The 18,981-nt window shown below is 47.2% G+C and overlaps 1 protein-coding gene across 1 annotated transcript; it reads right to left on the bottom strand.

The window, feature by feature from the left end:
* Positions 1–635: 635 nt before the first annotated feature.
* On the bottom strand, positions 636–17,124 carry WDR89 (WD repeat domain 89). Its single transcript, XM_069950029.1, has 2 exons — positions 16,991–17,124; positions 636–3,015 (listed from the first exon to the last, which is right to left on the bottom strand). The coding sequence occupies exon 2, from the start codon at positions 2,992–2,994 to the stop codon at positions 1,825–1,827; it is 1,170 nt and encodes a 389-aa protein (XP_069806130.1). The 5' UTR covers positions 2,995–3,015; positions 16,991–17,124; the 3' UTR covers positions 636–1,824.
* Positions 17,125–18,981: the final 1,857 nt, after the last annotated feature.

Genomic DNA, 18,981 nt, shown 5'->3' with positions numbered 1-18,981 from the left:
ATTTTTTTCCCATTTTATATGCACGCAAGCTACCGATAGAATGTACAGATCAGAACATAATTAAAAAGTTATACTTACCCATGCCAGTGTCCCCGCAGCTGGTCTTAATTTACCTTCTGCTTCCTGTGAGTGTCGACACTGCAACTGTACCAGAGCGCATAACTTGAAAAGTCATACACAGCTATGGCTATGTTCATACATCATATTTTGGTCAGTATGTGAAGAGAAAATTTAAAATGGAAAAATGTTCTGGTTTACAACCCAATCCTGGTTTTGGCTGAAAAAATACAGACAGAAATACTATAGGTGAACATAGCCTATCATACTATAAAACCTTATTTCCACAGGTACTACTTTTATATATGCAACGTTATATAATGCAATGGTGGGAAACTGTGAAACAACTGTAAATGGCTCCTTTAGGCTATGTTCACACATAGTATTTCCATCTGTCTTTTGGTCAGTCTTTTTAACCAAAACCAGGAGTGGGATGAAAACACAGAAATTGGGCAAATATTTCCATCATTCATCATTTTGCCCTGTCAGTTCCACTCTTGATGAAAATATTATGTGGGAACTTATCCTTAATCTGGAAATCCTATATTAGGTTCACAAAAGGAGATCTCAAACTGAAACATTAAAAAATAAATTTTTTATTTCACTGTTTTACATTTATGTTTTAATAGCAAATTTATATTCAACACACAGCAAGCAATATGTGGCATAGGTTGCAATAAGGCACTTGTATAACTTCCCCATTACATTCAATATTGGATCTTGAAACCAATGTCCTTATGAACAAATTAAGCTGACCATACAGACCACACAATGCACATGTGCCAAGTGTACATGCACGCTGAACAGAAGAGGGGAAAATAAGTCGCTGCTAGACTTCCCTGGCGGAGAATAATCAGACATGTTAAAATGTAATACTCCCAACCCTTACCTCCTCCAACAGCTGCCATTGGGGAGAACTGGGAAATCCCATACACCAACGGGTAATCACTGGGTTTGCCATCTTAAATCTAATGTCTATGGCCAGATTTACTCTACAACTAATTAAAACCAAGTGGGCTATTAAAAACTAGCAATTTCTAAACCAAAATGGTTATTAAAGACCCACTATTCTTCTCATAAAATATGGATGATGGCATAACAAAATATTTATTTCATTTGCCACCATGCTTCCAGCCATTCTGAATCTCCCCCACTGTATTTTTCCAGGTCTCAGGAGTGTTCTCATGTACTGCATGGTAGTCTCTATAGGAGACATTCTGTATTTTGAAGTGTACCTGTCGTTTGTAAAAAAAAAAATAAAAATAAAAATTGACCCGTTATCGAGACATGTCCAAAGTTTTGATCAGTCCGGGTGTGAGTGTTCAGACCAGTACTGATCAGGAAAAGGACAGAGCTCCAGCACATCTTCTCCCCACACGGTGTAATAAAAAAAAAAAAAAGAAAGTGAGGCACTATAAACTTACATTATGAGCCCGACTCTTTTTTGCAACACAGAGTAAGAGAGGTCCGTGCTGTAGCACATCAAAACTTTTCACATGTCAAAAGTTTTTACAAGCAACAAGTACACTTTAACATGTTCCGTGTATGTGCCAGGAAAGCTCCTTGTCTATACACTGATATATACATCCCTGTTAACCCAATGGAAGCAAAGAGTGTCTTCCTGATGTATACACAGCACTAGAGAAGAGCACAACTTCAGCGTGCTGAAATCCAGTCATTTGGCATTTAAATACTGGTGGCAGAAGAAGTTGGATGCAGTCTTAGGGAATCCAGGAAAACATGGATAGAGCAATACGCTCCGTTTTCCTAATGATGATCATTTTGCTTGGTCAAAAATGATTTATTATTGTGCACGCGAACCCTCTGCTGCACCGAGGAAGCCATTTTCATGGAGTCCCTCTTCTTAGGGAATGAGTCTTTGACTATAGTCTTTGACTGTTTCCATAACAGTAGTTGAGCATCTTCCCCACCAGTTATTAGAGAGTCATGGCCTTCACACCAGTACACAGAGCGCACAGTACTAGTGTGTCCTCCAGTTAGGGTTCTTACATGTGTGACTTTATCTAAACCACAGCTGAGCAAACTGATGTCACCATTGTGAGTCCCTCCAAGGAGCAGCAAAGTGTCCTCTCTTTCATGATAGACACCATCAATGAGATAGTCAATATTACACCCACTAACACTCTCCCTCATATCCTCTACTTTAGAGAGTGTGATCGGCTCCTCTGTGTCCACCTGGGCCAGATCCCACCATAGGAACCCTTCATCGTGTGTCAAGCAATACACTTGCTTATAATCTCTTCCTGCCCACCCAATGACATTCACAGAGGACTCAGAATTGCAGGTAGCAGTTAGTGCATCGTCTTCATTATTTTCATTGATATCAAACACATTTACCAGGCCATCTGTGGAACCAGTGGCCACCAGGCTTGGGTTGGATGGATGAAAGCGAATTTGAGTGACGTCATCATTGTGGGACTCTGAATAAGCTCCGAGAGGCTCTTTAGATTCTGTGTTCGGAGTGTATCTTCCATCCCAGAAGACCAGAAACGCATCATCTTCCACTTTTTCCGTGCCGGCACAGACGACAAGATCATTACAGCTAATATCAAAGCTGATGAAGACATTGGATGGGTAACCAGTATACTCCTGTACAGCTCCAGTACCAGACTCCCGAGCGTCCCAAAGTCTTACAGTAGCATCGTTGCAGGCAGAGAACACCAGATTGCTGTTTGTGTGGGAGAAGCGCACACCGCTCAGCACACCGGGATGTGCATTATATTCCCGAAGACAGGTCATGGTTTCCTTGTTATATAATCTAATTGTTTTATCTGAGCACAAAATTGCAACTGTCTGAGTGTTTTGTTCCTCCGACAATTTCGACACGTCAATGTCAAGTATGTAAGTCGCGCTGTCTTTCATGGCTGAACGCTTTGCTATGTTAAGATGTGAAAGCTGTTCTTCTAACGCTTCCATGATGGCGACAAATCTTCAGATCTAATAAAAACAAAATCAAAATGAATTAAATTAACTTCTGTTTGATAGAAAGCGGAGACATTATAGTAAAGATTATTCCATAGCTAAATGATACACTGGAAAGGATTGGACTATACTATACTGGCGGCAGTATCTTGTGATACGTGACTGCCGAAGACAACCACATCTGTCATGATAAACTGCATGCAGCCCGTCACCCTAAGGGTATGTTCACACTAAGCAAAGGTGGCGGACTCCACTCGGGATCCCAATGCCTCGCGAGCCTCCGCTCACAGAATTGACATGTCAATTCTGAGAGCAGAGGCGCGTGAGGCAACGTATTGACACACTTGACAAGGCAGGCGGGATTCTGAGCAGAGTCTGAAATTCCCATGTGAATGGGCCCTAAAACAGTAGTCTCCAAACTGTGATTCCCCAGAGTGCTCTGCATTTGAATATCGGTGGCTGAAGAAGTTGTATATAGCCCCAAAGGCTGCATAAAAAAAAATGGCTACAGCTGTAGGCTGTACCCATGCTTTCCAGGACTCCTTATGGCTGCATCCAACTTCTTCAGCCACCAGTATTCATATGGGAAGCACTCAAGCTCAGACGCACTTGAGCGTTCTCGAGGTTTACTCATCTCTAGTAGAAAATAGAAACTACAAATCTCAGCATGCCTTAACGCTACAATGGCTTAAAGGGGTACTCCCACAAAATATTTTTCTTTCAAATCAACTGGTTTCAGAAAGTTATATAAATTTTTAATTTACTCCTATTTAAAAATATCCAGTCTTCCAGTACTCATCAGCTGCTGTATGTCCTGCAGGAAGTGGTGTATTCTCTCCAGTGTAACACAGTGCTCTTTGCTGCCACCTCTGTCCATGTCAGAAACTGTCCAGAGAAGTAGGAAATCCCCATGGAAAACCTCTCCTGCTCTGGACAGTTTCTGACATGGACACAGGTGGCAGCACTGTGTTAGACTGGAGAAAATAAACACCTTCCTGCAGAACATATAGCAGCTGATAAGTACTGGAAGACTGGAGATTTTTAAAAAGGATGTACCACTTGGTACATCCTCTTTAACCTAAACCCACTGATCGAACGGCGCCGTGCACGGGAACGGGGCCTCGGTCCGAAAAACGGACTGTGGCACTGGCTTCCCCATGCCGGCGCCGTTCGATCAGTGGGTTTAGGTTAAAGAGGATGTACTAGGTGGTACATCCTCTTTAAATAGAGGTAAATTACAAATCGGTATAACTTGCTGAAACCATTTCATTTGAAAGAAAATAATTTTCGCTGGAGTACCCCTTTAAGAGGAACATTATACACTGTTTTTTATGTCCAGTCAATAAATGAGAATATCTGATAATCTAACACCTATCTGGACCCTGTGACACTAGAGCATATCTCTCTGTTCCTATTCTGTTCAGCAGTATGTGGGCGATTCTCAGGCCAGTGGGTATCTACATGTATGGTTAGAGGCTCATACCTGTCACATTAGATCCAATGAGCCCTATATACACCCATTTGCTCAATTTCTAATAAATATAAATTCACTGTATACTGCTGTGTGATATAAATATGTAACCACCAGACCTATCTGTCAAATGGTGCAGACAACAAGATAAAAGCTAAATCATATTCAGTATTATGCCAGCTCCCATACACATATATAACAGGAACAAGCCCTGTGTCAGACACTGCGGTGACTCCTCCGGGGCTCCATAATATTATACTCCAGTCTTCCCAATAACTTTATTAATGTGACTTGTCAGATGGGACTCCGAGGCATAAATCACTGGTCTGCTCTTGATCCCTGTGTCACACATCACCCCACCACGCCTATAGCACCACATCACATCTGTCTATGGCTGGTAGTGCAGCTTACTCCTTTGAAGGAAAGGGAGCTGAGCTGCAATACCAAACACAACCTGTGGGCTCGTGCGGTGGCGTTTTAGGAAGAAAGAAGCCATGTTTTTAATCCTGTACAACCCCTTTAACCTTGAATTTAACCACAAGGCCACAAACACCAGGCTGTTTTACAGCTCAGAACTGCGTATAGTTGTAATATGGCACCCCTAGGGCTGAGCGGCATCCTACTGTACCTCTGTATGCCTACAATTCCATGAAGTCTTTGCCACATACCACATTACAGAGCTATATTTCTCTAGCCTTCCTGGGAGGTAATAGCTGTGACATAATGCACCTGATATATAGTTTCACATGAGACTCTACCTGGTGCAGGCTTCTCAACACTAAAATCTCTGCTGTTACTCTGTGGATCAGCAGACTACAAGCTACTGTAAATGGTTATCTCAAGATCAAATGTTATTCCCTATCTCTGGGATAGAGACCACTAGTAGTGATGAGCAAACAAGTTGGAATCAGCCCTTAAGCTGCCTGGAAAACAGGGATACAGCCAAAGGCCATATCCATGGTTTCCAGGACTCCGTAGGGCTGCATCCAACATCTTTATTCCCCAGTAATCAAATGCCGAGAGTTTAGGCTCATCCAAACTCAAATATACTCATCTCTAAATACTAGGGGGGACATTTTTTAAGTTTGTCGGTTTCTGCGCTGGGCGTAAAAATGTCCCTGCAGCGCCGACAGTACGGAGATTTATGTAGAGGCGCACTACCTCTACATAAACCCCGCGCACACCACTGTGTGCGCCAGGAAACCAGCTCAGAGCTGGCGTAGGTTTCCTTATTATTTTTCAGCGGGAAAATCGATAAATGAAGTGGACCCAGAGTCCATGCCGACGCTCCGCCCCCTCCACGCCCCCCTGGCAAAGCTGGCAGATGCAAATATTTATTCGCAAAACGGCCACTTGCAAATAAATTTATTCGCATCTGGCCATTTTACGCCAAAAAATACAACTGTTTCCTTTGATAACTTTTCCCCTAATTTGGTGGGGGTCAGAATCCAAACAATCCAACAAATTGTTGTCAATCTCTCCAGAGTAAATGGAGTGTCAGTAAGCATGCTCATTACCAAAAAAGAGAAAAGACGTGCCATGTGAACATACCAGCATACCACCAATAAGATATAATAATATATAGTTATCCATATACACAAAACACCACAAAAGATAAAAAAAACACTGAAACCATCTTGTACGCCAAGAGGTTGTGATGTAACAACAGCCACAAGACCAACTGACCCACATGTAAACTAGACCCAATGTATAGCAATAACACTGCTATTATATCGCCCCAATAAATAACAGAAATGTTTTGGTAGCTACAATAAGCATAAAGGTATAATGAAGCCTAACACATAAAAAAAAAATAAAAATAGTGCAAGTACAAGTAGGGACAGGAAGCAAAATATAAATATCACCAATACAATACTGTCAAAAGTCAGGGTCCGCTGAGCCCCATGCATTCCGTCCCTCATCTGGGACTTCCTCAGGGGTAATGTAGTATGGTGTCTTGAGTATATTTATATGTAAAGTAAATATCAATAAACCAAATCAGGCAAAGAATATAATCAGCTTACCTAACTGCCCGGGACCAAACAGCCTTCATAATACCCCTGAGGAAGTCCCCGACAAGGGACAGAACGCATGGGGCTCACCGGACTTCAACCTGGACCCAAATTTTAATGGCGAGATCTATATTTTGTTTCCTGCCCCTTCAAATACTTTTATGTTGTTGGCTGCATTATACCTAAAAGCTTATTCTAGCTATGACAACAATTGTTATTTTTGTTATTTATTGGGGCAATGTAATAGCAGTGTTATTGCTATATATTGGGTCTAGTTTACATGTGGGTCGGTTGGTCTTGTGGCATCACAGCCTCTTGGTATACAATTTGGTTTTAGTGTTTATCTTCTGTGGTTTTTTTCGTATGTGGAGGACTATATTTAATAAACAGACTTTTCGACCCTTATATCTTATTGGTGGTTTGATGGTATCTTCATATGGCATGTCTTTTCTCTTTTTTTGGTTACGGTGCTTTAGCCTCATATGATAATATTCAGCACCCTTATTATGGTCCTAAATATCGTGTTCTGTAAGCATGCTCAGCCACCACCTGATTCATTTGCCATGGGGCTTTCGAACACTGAACACTACATCCAGCGACCCTATAGAGCATGGGTCTCCAAACTGGGTCCCGACTGAATGGAGTGGTAAAGTTATATACATATCCAGTGTTCCATTTATTCTCTATAGCATGGGTCTCCAAACTGTGGCTCTCCAGTTGTTGCAATACTACATTTCCCATTATGCCTGGACAGCCAAATCCAAAGCTTTAGCCGTTCGTGCATGATAAGAATTGTGGTTTTGCAACAGCTGGAGGGCCGCAGTTTGGAGACCCATGCTATAGAGAATGAATGGAACACTGGATATGCATATAACGTTACCACTCCATTCAGTTGACAACTGGAGTCCATTATTGGGGCCTCCACCGATCAGCTAGTTATCCCTTAATCTCCTGATAGAGGGTAATTTTTATTCTTAAGAAAAAAGGAACCCTTAAGGTGAACCCAAACTTTTTTCCCCGCAATGTAGAAACTGTTCAGGTTACACAAGAGCAGGGTCCACGTCTGGTGTGGTCCAAGTGTCATGAACTGAAGGCTACTACCCATGACATATGCCAGGCTGGCTACTACTGTAAATACGGCATCTATCAGAAACATGGCAGGCGGCTTACAGTAATATATTGGACAGATCCCATAGATAACAGTTGCAGTCTATGCCGATTATAGCCCTTAAGTACCCGCTCAGATTATATTCGCCAAGTGTGCTTGATTAGCAGCTTTTTGCCATGAAATTTGAGCAACGCAACCTTAGAAAACGGCCGGGCCCAGCGCCAGCGTCAGGTCAGTACTGGGTGACACTGTATCTAATGATAGACTCTCGCAGTATACGTTACGTATAACATTTCAGCTCTTTCTTTATCCGTACAACCTATCCATCCAAGTGGAGGTTTGCTGCACTGTGCAGGTGACTTTAAGTGCATATAATCGCCCATAGTGACAGATAATCGTCCTGGAAATTCAGACTAAATGATATTTTGGGCACATTTGTGAGAGCAGAAAGCCAGGTTCAGGCACAGCAAATTACATAGGGGCAATGTTAAGTGAGAAGGATTGTACAGCAGATCAATACAGTGTATACTGCGGACTTTGTGGGAATACAGAGCTAGAGAAAAATAGGATGTAATAACAGGCTGTGTCTGTGACATTGAGATTTGTAAACCTGTGGCCGGCCAGATTAAGGATAATCCCACGTGCTGCCCGCAGATTAAATCTGCACCGCCTATATTCCCATCTAAAGTAGTGAGCGATATAATGAGGAGAAGTAACCTCTGATAATCCAGCAATGTAATGGTTAAAACGCACAGTCCCTCATTGTGTGACTGGCACCTGCATTAACCAATGAGCGACGTCCCCCATAGGAAAGGAAAATGCTTGTCATTTACATACAAGGAGTCGGGGTCCTGAACATCCAAAGTAAGGGGGTAAGACAGCACTGAGAGTCAATGGGAATGGCACAAAACAGTGTGCATTCACCCAACATTATTAGTGCCAGAAGAGTGCCCAATCACTTCAGGTGGTGCCAAGTAGCAACACCACAGTATGGTCGCTACACAATATATAGCGGTGTTCTCTATATATGCGGGCATAACACCGCAACAGCTAAATAGCAATAATGTCAGTCATGCCCCCACTGATCGGATATTGATGGCCTATCTTAAAGGGAAACTATCAACAGGTTAGAAGAATTAAACCTGCTATCTCCCTATAGCAGACAGGGCACCAAGGATGAAATGACGTTTCTTATAGTGCATTTACACAGGCAGATTTATCTGACAGATTTTTGAAGCCAAAGCCAGGAACAGACCATGAACAGGGAATGGGTCATAAAGGAAAGAATGAGATTTCTCCTTTTTAGAAATCCATTCCTGGCTTTGGTTTCCAAAATCTGTCAGATAAATCTGCCTGTGTAAGTGCACCATTACCTTCATCCTCGACGCAGTTTCTGTGATATTAGCAGTTTAACTTCTATGCTAAAGAGTCATTATGGTGCACTGGGGGGCAAGACTCCAGTGCACCGATCTGGTTCCCAATTTTCTTTAAGGGTACAAACTCACACACCATATACGCAGCGTATTTACTGCTGCGATACGCAGCAGATTAGATCTGAATAACTGAACACAGCATCAAATCTGAACCACCAAGTCTGCTGCAGATCTGCTGCGTATCTGCTGCATATACGGTGTGTGTGTTTGTACCCTTACAATGGTTCTCCGCTTTGAATAGTCCCTACCTGATAGAAGGCTCCCTTAACAAGAAACAGATCACAAAGCCTCCCCTCTGCTGAGACCCTGAGCGATTGGATATAATCAGTGCAGATACCTAGCTGTTAAATCATGTTCACACAGCGCTTAACTGCACGCATTACAAATATGCAATGTCACTTATTCTGAGGGGAAGGCACGTCTGAAATACAGGATGCTAATACTCCCCATTGAATGGGATTATTCTGTAACTATGACCTCAATAGATATGCACAAATGCCGCGAACTTCACTTTATTTTTCTGTGTGTGCCCTACTACCACAAGTATTCAATTCTATTGCAGCTCCACCACTGGGCAAATTAGGCATTACATGGTAGACAAGCAGATCCTTGGGTTGTCTGTGTAATAACGCAGGACAGGTGCTCCAGAGAGAGACACTCTTTATCCTACTCTTTCTGGTCATAAGGATTCTGCAGAGGAAGCAGTCTATCTGAACTCCCTAATATCGATTCCACTGAAAGAATTGACATGTTGATTCTTTCGGCGGAATCGGCCTGTGCATAGAATGGATTCTATGGCACAGGCGGAGATGAGAGCGACGGAATTCACAGTGAAACAACTGCAGTCACCTGTATCGTGTATAAAGACATCTTACATGGACAGAGGGGATAGGCACAGCTCGTCTCTGAGGCATTGAGCTCGTAGAGGAGTATGATTAGGGATAGAGATAAGTCACCTTTAAGTTTAAGGGCCCTATAACACCAAACTATTATTGGCCGCACTTGGTCGATTATCATTCGGTGTAATAGCGTGTGTTAAAAGACCACAATCAGTCTTTCAACATGTTAAAAAGCGTCGATCATGACAGCAACAGTCTACTTGTCGTCACTCCGTGTAACAGGAGCGGCAGCAGGAGACCTCCACTGACTTTAATGGGCCGCTCGGACAATCTAAGGATTGGCCCTCCCGCTCGCTGCCTGTGCGTGTAGTAGGGGAATGAGGAGGAAGGTCAGCGCTCGCTTCCTCCTTAATATGGTGCCTTAAGTCCGGGTTCAGCAACTTCCCTCAATCTGCATTAAACTCTCCGCGTTGGGAAAAGTTGATTGCGTCCTAGAGCTGCCAAAAAGACATGGATACAGGGGGAGTTTCCAAGACTCCCGAGGGTGGCAACAAACTTTATAAGACACAGAAAGATAAATGGCGAGCATTTTAGGTCGGAGAAACTTCGCTCATCTTTAATAAGGGATGGCACAGGGCGACTGTAAACAGCTGAATAATGTCTGACAGATTGGTTGCTATGGATACACTGAGTAACAACTTAAGCCTATCATAGTGGGTCGTCATACAGCATGTCCATAGCAACCAGGCTGTCCCTATTACTCACAGTCTCCTTCTGTACGAGGCTTAGCATGATCCAAACTATGCTTCTTCTTCTCCCTGCCAAGTCAATCGTTCTGCAGATACATTTAGGTGGAAAAGCCCTTTTAGGAGAAATAATATGAAGTCGGCCAATACAATGACCGATCACGTTTATAGCAAGAATTTTGCAAACGCCAAACAACAGGAAACGTCTTTGTAGACACAGCGAGGTCCCATGTATTAGACACACAGGAAATAGGAGATCTTCCTCACAAACACACAAGGAATTCTCCAATAAGGTGAAGGAATCAGTTGGGATTTGCTAATTTCCGCAGGAATTCTTCCCTTTTTTTTTTTTTTTTTTTTTTTTTTTTTTTTTTTTTTTTAAATCAAGGAGCAACTAGGATTATAAAATCTAGGATTCGAAGGTCCTGATAGGCCCACATTACTGGGACAGCTCTGCTGTGTGACTCTAAGGACTGACATCCCTAAGCCCCGTCATGGGGAGCGTCCATAACAACATTAATGGTTCCTGTGGAATACCCCTTTAACTTCTTCGCCTCTGCTGCATCATTCGTCTTGTACATATTATTTTTACATTTATTGCACTAAAGAAATAGCTGGTGTGGAATTGTCAGACATGTCTCTCTATCTGGAACAATAGCAGTGTTCTTCTTAGCTGGTAGCCTAGAGCACAGTGCTGACCACGTGGCACCTAGATCACACACTGCATGTCTGGCACTCCGCTCACATCTCATACAGCCATCCATAGTCACATAATCTCTATTACCTCCCTTGATCTTTAAAGTGACTGTACCACCAGGCCCAGGCTGAAGCACTGGAGGCGGGCCGACCCGCCCTTAGTGGGAAGAAACTCCAGCCCCTCCATGACGTGACTCCATTAGAATCAATGGAACCCTATCATAGAGGGGCTGGGGTTTCCTCCCACTAGGGCTGGGCGACTGGGGGGGGACACTGAGGGGACTGGGGGGGGGACACTGAGGGGACTGGGGGGGGGACACTGAGGGGACTGGGGGGGGGGACACTGAGGGGACTGGGGGGGGGGACACTGAGGGGACTGGGGGGGGGGACACTGAGGGGACTGGGGGGGGGGGACACTGAGGGGACTGGGGGGGGGGGACACTGAGGGGACTGGGGGGGGGGGGACACTGAGGGGACTGGGGGGGGGGACACTGAGGGGACTGGGGGGGGGGGACACTGAGGGGACTGGGGGGGGGGACACTGAGGGGACTGGGGGGGGGGACACTGAGGGGACTGGGGGGGGGGACACTGAGGGGACTGGGGGGGGGGACACTGAGGGGGCTGGGGGGGGGACACTGAGGGGACTGGGGGGGGGACACTGAGGGGACTGGGGGGGGGACACTGAGGGGACTGGGGGGGGACACTGAGGGGACTGGGGGGGGACACTGAGGGGACGGGGGGGGGGACACTGAGGGGACTGGGGGGGGGACACTGAGGGGACTGGGGGGGGGACACTGAGGGGACTGGGGGGGGGACACTGAGGGGACTGGGGGGGGACACTGAGGGGACTGGGGGGGACACTGAGGGGACTGGGGGGGGACACTGAGGGGACTGGGGGGGGACACTGAGGGGACTGGGGGGGGACACTGAGGGGACTGGGGGGGGACACTGAGGGGACTGGGGGGGGGACACTGAGGGGACTGGGGGGGGACACTGAGGGGACTGGGGGGGGGACACTGAGGGGACTGGGGGGGGGACACTGAGGGGACTGGGGGGGGGGACACTGAGGGGACTGGGGGGGGGACACTGAGGGGACTGGGGGGGGGACACTGAGGGGACTGGGGGGGGGACACTGAGGGGACTGGGGGGGGGACACTGAGGGGACTGGGGGGGGGACACTGAGGGGACTGGGGGGGGGACACTGAGGGGACTGGGGGGGGGACACTGAGGAGGGGACTGGGGGGGGGGACACTGAGGGGACTGGGGGGGGGACACTGAGGGGACTGGGGGGGGACACTGAGGGGACTGGGGGGGGACACGGAGGGGACGGGGGGGGGACACTGAGGGGACTGGGGGGGGACACTGAGGGGACTGGGGGGGGACACTGAGGGGACTGGGGGGGGACACTGAGGGGACTGGGGGGGGACACTGAGGGGACTGGGGGGGGACACTGAGGGGACTGGGGGGGGACACTGAGGGGACTGGGGGGGGACACTGAGGGGACTGGGGGGGACACTGAGGGGACTGGGGGGGGACACTGAGGGGACTGGGGGGGGAGACTGAGGGGACTGGGGGGGGACACTGAGGGGACTGGGGGGGGACACTGAGGGGACTGGGGGGGGACACTGAGGGGACTGGGGGGGGACACTGAGGGGACTGGGGGGGGACACTGAGGGGACTGGGGGGGGACACTGAGGGGACTGGGGGGGGACACTGAGGGGATGGGGGGGACACTGAGGGGATGGGGGGGGACACTGAGGGGATGGGGGGGACACTGAGGGGATGGGGGGGACACTGAGGGGATGGGGGGGGGACACTGAGGGGATGGGGGGGGACACTGAGGGGATGGGGGGGGACACTGAGGGGATGGGGGGGGACACTGAGGGGATGGGGGGGGGGAACACTGAGGGGACTGGGGGGTGACTGGTGCAGCTGGGGGTGATTGGAGCAGGAGGGCACATACATCTCCTTCTCCTCCTCCTCTCACCTCCGCACACATGCTCTCCTCCCGGCCAGACATGGAGGTCCCGGGTCTGTGGAGGAGGAGGCCGCAGGGACTACAGTAGGTGGTGATCGCGGTGCTGCGGGTCACGGAGCTATACAGCGGGAATGGGGATCTGCACAGAGCCCCCCCCATCCCCCTGCGGCCTCCTCCTCCACAGACCCAGGACCTCCATGTCTGGCCGGGAGGAGAGCGGGACGCTCAGTGGAGGGGGCGGGGGCAGGTCAGCGGCGGCGCTGTCAGTGGCTGGAGGCCACCAGCACCGCCCCTCTCCAGCCTGGCCACCCAGCATCTTCTCCCCACTCACCCACACCGCCCCTCTACGGCTCTCCCGCCGGCCCGCACCGCAACCCACCTTCCTCTCAGCTCCTCTCCGCCACCGCAGCCAGAAATGATTTTTTGTGAAAATCGAATTTACGATTTTCACAAAAAATCAAATCGATTTCAACGTTCTGGACGATTAATCGAATTAATTCGATTAATCGCCCAGCCCTACCTCCCACTAAGGGTGGGTCAGCCCGCCTCCAGTACTTCAGCCTGGGCCTGGTGGTACTGTCACTTTAAGAATCACATGTCACATGCAATGATGTATGGCAGCCTCAATATAAATGCACAGATTTTGGTCTACTGCTCTTGATGTCTACTTACAGCGGAAAGAAGGATCAGCCATGTTAGATTTTACCCTGTTCTCTGGCTGACCCCTATTCTATATGCAGAGCTGCTGGCAGGTCAGGCTGCTAAATAGCTATTACAGCTTTTGTCGCCAAGAACGTGGAGTAGTTACCTGGTGCATAAATAGTCACATGAAGTGCAGCACTTTTCTACCCTGATCTGTCACATCTGTATGCACTGGGGCTATCACATCTAGAGATGAGCGAACCGGGTTCAAGTCGATCCGCACCCGAACGGTCGATATTTCATTAGCGGGGGCTGCTGAACTTGGATAAAGCGCTAAGGTTGTCTGGAAAACATGGATACAGCCAATGACTATATCCATGTTTTCCACATAGCCTTAGGGCTTTATCCAAATTCAGCAGCCACCGCTAATCAAATGCCGAAAGTTCGGGTTCAGATCGACTCGAGCATGCTTGAGGTTCGCTCATCTCTAGTCACATCCCTTTCCTCGATGCCCTGCACTCTGGCTAGTATACACCATATTCAATTTCATACACATGAAATAAAACATTACAGGATTATGAATGGGGAATCCTGCCATCACTAAAGAACTTCTGCAGTAATAGCGCACCCCAGTGGACACACTAAGTAATAGCTGCTCATGTTCGCTTTAGAGGGGATCCAAAGGATGCACATCTCTGTACGATACTGGAAGCATTCAGAAATAGACTTACATCCCACAGATGTCTATTGGTAAGGCATTACGGTGTTGTCCAACTGTACAAAGTTGTACAAAGCTGTAATACATCTGTATGCATGAGCCCAATAGGCAAAGAAGTGTCAGTTATTTGCTGCAGATCCTGCTTTCTTGCAAAAACAGCTCTACACATGACCTAAGGTTCAGTGTTATCATTCACTTCAATGGAACTGAGCTACAAAACTGAGTTGCACTTTTTCTGGAAGCGGCTATATCTTTTGTAATCCTGGATAACCCCTCTAAAGCCGACCTGTCACCTTCTGACCGCTTACCAAGCTACTGGCACCGCTGAATAGATATCAGTGAAAGCATTTATAATGTAGCTGTGTTGCTTGTGCCTGTGTTTTTATTCTCATTAAAATAAACACCCATATTTATCCTGTGAAAAGTGTTATAGCTGTAAAGCCTATTTTTTCCTAGTAGCATCGGGAAAAGCTGTGAAAATGTTGGGGTTCTGCAACGTTATCCGAAACTGACCGCTCTGTGTTTAATTTTCTGTGGCTGTAGAAGTTAGATGCTGCAATAGGCCTGCCAGGAACACATGTATACAACCATAGGCTCACAATGTTCACACAGCGTATCTTTTCGTAAAACTTTTTACCTTTTTTCGAAAAGATAAGTTGCCTAGTCTTCTATGGAATCACAGCAGGAACGTAAACACAAAGGGGGAAATGTATCAACCGGCGTATTTTTTTTTTTCGGTGTAAAGAGCCGATTTGCGAATATTTTATTCGCAAAACGGCGGATTTGCGAATAAAATGTTCGCAAAACAGCTATTTACGCCGGGTTTGCCAGGGGGGCAGGGAGGAGGTGTGGAGGGGGCGGAACGGGGGCCGCGGACTCATAGTCCGCGCGATTTATCTTTTTTTTTTGTTGTTTTTTTAAAGATACGCCGAAAACCTACTCCAGTCCTCAGCTGGCGTATGTTTTCGGCCGTGCGCACCGGCTCGCACAGGATTTATGTAGAGGCAGTCCGCTTCTACATAAATCTTCGTAGCGCCGGAGATGCAGGGGCATTTTTAAGTCCAGAAAACGCCGGACTTAATAAATGACCCCCATAGTATACGCTCCGGCCGGGATCAGTGAATAGCGGCCGCAGAAAACACTGTCAGTGCACACTATGGAGCGAGCGGCTCCGGCCATACGCTCTATAGTGTGCAGTGGGAGTTCTGATGTGGGCGCGCACGGATGCGCCCGCATCAGAACTCTGCGGCTGCAAAGATCATCCGGGATGATCTTTTCAGAGACCGGCCGTCATGGAACGTCCGGTCTCTTACCATGTGTGAACATAGCCATAAGCTGTATCCATGTTTTCCAGGGCTCCCAAGGGCTGCATCAAAATTCTACAGCCACAGGGAATCAAACACAGAGCGTTCCTGTTTGGATAACATTGCTGAACCCCAACATTTTAACAGGTTTGCTCAGTAGTATTCCCTGCGCCTTAGCACTGCTACTCTATGCTGCATAGTATGCTGTAGGTCGGTGATTAAGGGGGGGGCATACAGCACAGTGAAGCTTTGGAGGCCGTAAAAGCATGGCCCCTCGCACTAATACGCCATGGTATAGGTCAACAAACCTTTCTCCCACTATGCCAACATAGAATCAAAGAGCCGTGGCACAGAAGCGAGAGGATATCACCATCAGGCCCAGACTAAAGCACTGGAGACAGGCCGACCCACCCTTAGTGGGAGGAAACCCCAGCCCCTCTATGATAGGGTTCCATTGATTCTAATGGAGTCATGTCATGGAGGGGCTGGGGTTTCTTCCCACTAAGGGTGGGTCGGCCCGCCTCCAGTGCTTCAGCCTAGGCCTGGTGGTACAGTCACTTTAAAGTGTCCTTGTCTCTTTAAACCAACAGGGACACCTAAAATCGTACTATGTTGTGGGTATATATTGGCATAGTGGCAGACAGCTATGCTGACATATACCACAGCGTATTAGTGAGCGTGCTTTTACGTCCTGCAACGTTTCACTGCGTTGTATGCTCACCCCTTGCCTAATCAGCTTCATTATTTTAGATGCACTGAAGCTAAATAACATGTACATAACCACCAAGGGCAATACAATAAAACTCCAGTAAAATCAGAACACTGCAATGTCAGATGTCATCCAGTCTGACAGTAACTAGAATACAATATATATAATAGTAACTAGAATACAACACTGATCCTGTAAGATAATCTAGATAAATCAGAAAAGCAGCCTCCCTAATCTGTGCTGCAAGAGACGAACTACAACTCCCAGCAGGCACTGACACCATCAGACCCCTGCAGTACACTTACAGAGCTAACACAGCTACACCTACCCTTACCTCTCTATAGACAGAATTACGACAGCCGTCAGTGGAGCCCTACATTCCCGGTGAGCAGCCTCTGTCCCTCATGTGCTTAGGAGAGGGAGCCATGCTGGATTCCGCGCAGACGCAGTAACTGCATTCCAGTTCATTAGCTCCGCCCAGTCTTACGTCATTGCTAGAATTTCCGCCTACGTTGCCCGGGTAACTAGCACTAGTAGGACGTTCCAGTTTATGATGACGTAGCATTCATTCACAGGAGTGCTTGTGGCTGTTTTGTCTATAAAGTTTGACAGGAAATAATGTTGACATAAATGTTGACAGGAAATATGTTTTCTTGTAGAAATTTAAGGGGTTATTCCTATAATAAACATAAAGAAAACATAAGTCTATTTAGAGCAGTGCTTGTGGCTCTTCAGCTGTTACAAAACCCCGGGGCACGATGGGAGTTGTAGTTTTTCAACAGAAGGAGAGCCACAGGTTTTAAAAGGGTGATAGAAGCATCAAGGGGAGAAAGAAAATACATTAGGTCCACAGATTACTAAGTACAGCCATGGGGTTTGCTATGATTGTGTATAGGGGGTAAGTAAGGGGGCACTGTTAGAGCCTGTTCACACTACGGAATCCTGTCTGCTATCTATTTGAATGGGAGGGCTTGTACACCTCCGTTTAAAAAACTGACAAACAGAAAGCAGCAGGATTCGGCGCAGGGCCCACACACAGGTTCCACATGGAATTTTGGCACCATTTCCATAGTGTGAACAGGCCCTAAGGGTGCGTTCACATTCTGCAGATTGGTTGCAGATTTTCCCAACTACCTTCACCAGGGTAATCCACTCCATGTGCACGTAGCCTACTGTGGAGACAGAGTACAAAGAGGGAAGGGGCGCATATAGAGGCGTAGGCTGCATTCACACGTTCCACACGGAACACCGACATGTAACGGACTCTCCCCCGACCGGGCAGCATCTGTGATAAGATGCTGGGAATGGGGGAACTGTACAGATATGCGCTGCGTTGTAATGACAGAGCCGTGCGGCTGATTCATTACAGCGCGGCGCATATCTGTACAGCATCTTATCGGAAAATACTGACGCGTGAATTAGGCCTTAGACCCCCCAAAACTAATGGATTTTTGGTGGTTTCACAACTAGGGATGACAGCTAGCTAAGTGATATAGGTAAGACCAACCATGGATGCACTGCAGCATTGGCAGAGGCCAAAAACTGGTGTGCCAATATGATGATGCATGTGATTTTATAAGTTATGGCAGAGTGCCCCAGAAGCCTCTCCCACCTTTTCTCTGTGTTACGGCTCTGCCACTCTCCAGGTTCTGTTAGGTTTGAGCCATTAGGCCAAAGCAAATAGGGAGGCAGCAGAGCCTATAGGAGCTTGTATGCGCCTGCACAAAGTGACCATACCCAGTAATTTCAGCGGACTAACAAGCCCCTGTCTCTCCTGCACTGTTTCCTGGACCCCTGCTGTCGCAGCCAGCAGGAAAACAAGTCCAGTGGTGGATTGTAATGTGGTCAGTTCGGGCGGCCACCCAGTGGGGCATTATGCAGGAGCCCATCTGCTAAAGGGGCACGGCACAGGGGGCCATACGCTAAAGGGGGTGTGGGCTATGCTTAAGGGGGGCTACACAATAGGCCATATACTAAAGGCGGGCTACACAGGAGGCCATATACTAAGGGGGAACACAGGAGGGAGCCATCTACTAAAAGAGGAGTACACAGAAGATGCACAGGCAGTGATGTGCGAGAAGGCATGTTCTGCCCCAATACAGGCAGTCTGACATCTATTCCCTACTTGAGAAATTTTAGGGTCTCATGTGGGTTTTCTCCATTATCTGCAATAGGGGAGTGAAAATCTACAAACAAATTCTTAGCTGTAAGGATGCAGTTCTAGAAAATTTGTCTGAAAAATAGAATCAAATACTCGCCTTCCCAGTCTTTAGGCGCTCAGTTCAGTTGTTTATTATTTCCTTCCCCTCCAGCCTGCCCTCAGTT

This window comes from Dendropsophus ebraccatus, chromosome 13, assembly GCF_027789765.1.
Source record: "Dendropsophus ebraccatus isolate aDenEbr1 chromosome 13, aDenEbr1.pat, whole genome shotgun sequence".
Classification (NCBI taxonomy): domain Eukaryota; kingdom Metazoa; phylum Chordata; class Amphibia; order Anura; family Hylidae; genus Dendropsophus; species Dendropsophus ebraccatus.
The sequence above is the reverse complement of the archived record's forward strand: the minus strand, read 5'-3'. Positions and strand labels throughout refer to the sequence as shown.